A 3,962-nucleotide genomic window follows, 5' to 3' on the forward strand; every position below is an offset into this window, starting at 1 on the left:
TGAACTTCAGAGTCAAAATTCCACTGTATGTCTCTAACCTGCTTGTCATTATAGGGAGAAAAAGCAGTCACCGCCTGTCTCTTGTTCACGAATCTAAAAGCGAACCAACTGACATGTCATTCTCCCACTTCACATAAACATGAGATTTTTATGAAACCAAGAAAAACCATAGGGAAGTCAGATCTAGAGATGACCACGACAGTAAGGGGAGATGAGATACCGACCCGGCAAAAACAGGACATCTTAGTATCAGGAAGACCAAGCTCACCAGAAGAAAGGTTCTTTTTGCTAATGGCAGACTTCCTTGGCTTTCCAGAGCCAGGACTCGCTCTACCCTAAGGGCTGGCACCAAACACTTAGTTATTCATTGTCGTCTTGACGCAAGAACCAGAAGTGACTATAGCCCCTCCTTGAGTTCTGCTGAATCTGCAGGGCAATCAGGGCACAGGCACAGCGACTTAGTACCGTGCTGAGGAAGACAGGGGCAGTTCGTAGAGCTTCAGAACCAGACATGTCTCCGTGGCTCTCCAGAAACGTAACTGAAGGCCCTGTAGTCATGACCCAGCCTCGGTGTGTCTAGTTAGACTAACAAGAGCAAAGTTGCACTGACAGGAACTGAAGCCACCCAAGAAATACCCAGACCACCTAGGTGAAATTCAGTTCATTGTGGGTTCAGCGCCATCACCACCCATCAAAGCTAAATGAAAGCAAGCTCAATGTCTATACAGGCTGCAACTACACTTTGCAGTATGGATACAGCTTTAGAGCAGAACGCTCCTCTTGGAGCTGGAGGGCCAGGCTTCTGAGGAAGCAAGGATGAAAAGAAGATATTCCCTATGCATTGACTTGCACTGTGATATACAAGCATTTTTAGGGACTAAACACTGAGTAAACTGAAAGTCAATGTTTTCTAACAGGCTTTAAGTAGGATGAAGTGGACTGATACAGATCAAAACAACAGGTTTTTATCTACACAGGAAAGATTCCCTAGGCTCCGGGACATTGCTGTATTTTGCCTGGCACTGGTAGGGAAATACACTGAACCTGCTTGCAACCTATGGCAAGGCAAAGAACAGTGTGCCCAGAGACGTGCTGGGCTCCTGTCTGAAGTGAAAGTGAGTGCATTCACTGCCAAATCAGCAGCCACAGCTGCACTTACCTGGAAGGTGACACACCGAAAGGTCCCTGGCTTCTCCACCTCCTGTTCCACCAGTGTGTGATTCTGGGTTGTCACCTGCAAGGTGACAGCCACGTGGACGGCCTCAGGCAGGGAGCAGAGGTGAATGCAGAGCTTCTCCTCTTGGGAGTGGTGAATGACAGCAGGGAACACCACCATATAGTGACTAGAAGAGAGCAGGAGATGTTCAAAAACAATTCAGGCCAGAATCCATCTTTGCTGCTTTCATGAAGAGGTAGACCAGGGGTCAGAAATGTCTGGAGGCCTGCAGTGAAGTGACTATAGTGCAGCTCCCTTTCCAGACCAGAAAGAAGCAACATGCCCAGTGTGGAACCAGAGGGCTCCTGGTATATATCTGTCACCATCTTGCCACCAGCCAGGACACAGCTGCCCAGCGTACGGAACTCCAATCGCAAGCTCACAGGGCAAGGCTGTGTGAGGAATGGAGCCGAAGACCCGGTGGCTGAGGCATAAGGCTTCAGTCCTCACTCCAGATTTCACCCCCACCAGCACAGGATGAACAGGATGGCTTCTGTAGCTTTGCGCCTGCACAAGCAAACACGAGGGGCTTCACCTGCAGCGGTGCTTGACACCCAGCGCTCCAACGGGACGCAGTAGGAGCTGCTTCTGCTCAGCCTCCCTGAGAACAGGGTCCCCACCGTTCAGCTCTGTGACGCTAAACAGTGCAGCACCTCAGCACCACCCTTCAATGACAGTCCCTTCCACCAAGCACCCCGAAATCGAAAGGAGATATTCTCACGGTTCCAGGCTCGCTGCAGCTGTGACCGGGAATAGGGTCAGGGCTAAGAGGAGCACTGGTGCTCCCATTGCTTGGGCTGGGACAGAGAGCTGACAAGATCCACACAGGAGGAAAGAATTGCCTGTACTGATGGGCTGGATCGATCCTAAATACCCCCCTCAGATGCTCCTAAAGTCCAAAGAGTGGGGGAGTTGATATATGGAGAGAGTATCTCTTCCAGGCTAATGACATTAGCTAATATTTACTTGCGTCCCCCAACAGCAGAGTAAAGGCCACACAGCACAGTTCTCCACCCACATCTACATCCAGATGGCATTCCAGGCCATGGGGTGCCAGAGCGCTGGGGGGGAGATGTGGGGTGGGTCACCTCTAACCCAGGCTGAAGGGGACTTAAGAGAAACACTCATCTCAGCTGTGGCTGGTCTGGATCCTGGCTCTAGCATATGATGAGAGCCAAAGCTGCACACCAGCTCCTGTCCTCAGCTTCTAAAAGCATCCTCAGTACTCTCTCTGTGAATCATTAGTGAGCCTCCTCCCATCCAGTATTTAATCAGAGCTCAGAGTAAAAGCCTTGCAATTCACCTCCATCGCTACCGCTGTCCACCCGTCCATCCTAGCCGTGTCTGATCCTCCTGGGTACAGAACCTTCTCCAGGGCTGTTTCTGCCAGCTCCCCTCATAGCTCCGCTGTAAGGCCTTTCCAAATAAAGCAAGACATTTTAAGTACGCAGATATTTTAGCAAATCTCTGCTTTACATCCCCCCAAGCCAGACGTCCAGTTTTCTGCCAGCTTCCTCCAGCCATGAGGTAGTTCTACACTGACACCACCACGTTTCTCCTCCAGACTCTTCTCAGGCACTGTCACCTTCTATTTCCTTTTCCTGGGTGGCAGCAGGGAAGTCAACAGGGCTTGCATGTATTTGCCCTCTAGTTACAACCTCATTTGAAGGTGGATGTCCTCATCCTGCCCTGGCCCCAGCTGTGTTTCTGCAGAGCATAACCAAGGGTGCAAAATATAGAGTGAATTTGCCATCCACCCACTCTTTGCTCCCAGCTGAAGCAATCCCCTGGATTTACTTTGGCTCAGTCCCCATATGTGCGCTTAGCATCCACCCTCTTAGTGCACAGTCCGATGTAACAGGAACACACTAGCCTTTAACCCAGCACTGACATTGCAGATAATCTGCAGGTTTAAAGCACTGTATGTCACTGATCTGGGAGCGTATTTGATTCTCCGAAATCAACAGGGTTTTGAGTTCAAGCTTAAACTAGTGGGACAAAAAGCAATCCAAGTTCTGTCTGATTTCAGAAACCCTCCCCATGGCTCTGCATCTCTGAATGGTCATCAAGTTGGCTGCCTCTGAAGTTAAATGGGGACAGATAGACAATAAAAAGATAATAACAAACTAATGTTCTTCCCTTCTCCCAGGGAGGAGCGGGGGCACTGGCAGAGCTGTGTGTGAAGCCCTGGGCTGGGCTGGCTGCAGGCTGCAAGGCAGGAGTGAAATTTCAGTAAGAGGTAAATAACACATAAAAAAGAAGTTCTACAGAAGAAGAACCCTGAAGCAAAATCCACTGACATCACAAAGAATGAATTTGTCCCAGGATGTTTCTGATGAAAACCCAGTGAAGACACCTGTATAAAAATTGAGCCCCTGTAACAAATACAGTGACTGAACACTCCTGCTGCCATCAGCTGTGCTGCATAAGGCAGAGCAAGACGCCTCCCAGAGAAATATCAACAAGCCTTACAAAGCCTCTAGGCAAGTGCCTTTGGTGTGTAGGCAATAAACACTGTCTCCACCCCTTCACCCGCCCACATCCCAGCCCCAGCCATGCGCAACGTGATTTCCACCTTGGTTTCGAAGCCAAGAGAGAAACAGGCACCCTGTCAGGGCAGGAGCTGTGTAATCCTTCAGCTCTGGATGAAGGGAAGCGGGAAGAAGGAAGACAGCAGCAGCAGGGGCAAAGGGGGGACAGAGGAGAGGCTAAGTTTTCCGTGGAGGGATTTGACCTGCAATCAGCT

The 3,962-nt window shown here is 50.1% G+C and overlaps 1 protein-coding gene across 1 annotated transcript in view; it reads right to left on the minus strand.

The window, feature by feature from the left end:
- Nucleotides 1-2,005, minus strand: part of LOC104257245 (alpha-2-macroglobulin-like protein 1) — a 37,837-nt gene extending 35,832 nt beyond the window's left edge. The window contains 2 exon segments of the mRNA XM_059816732.1: nt 1,160-1,343; nt 1,938-2,005. Coding sequence (XP_059672715.1) covers nt 1,160-1,343; nt 1,938-2,005 — 252 coding nt within the window.
- Nucleotides 2,006-3,962: the final 1,957 nt, after the last annotated feature.

The sequence above is a fragment of the Gavia stellata genome, chromosome 4 (genome assembly GCF_030936135.1).
Source record: "Gavia stellata isolate bGavSte3 chromosome 4, bGavSte3.hap2, whole genome shotgun sequence".
Taxonomy (NCBI): Eukaryota; Metazoa; Chordata; class Aves; order Gaviiformes; family Gaviidae; genus Gavia; species Gavia stellata.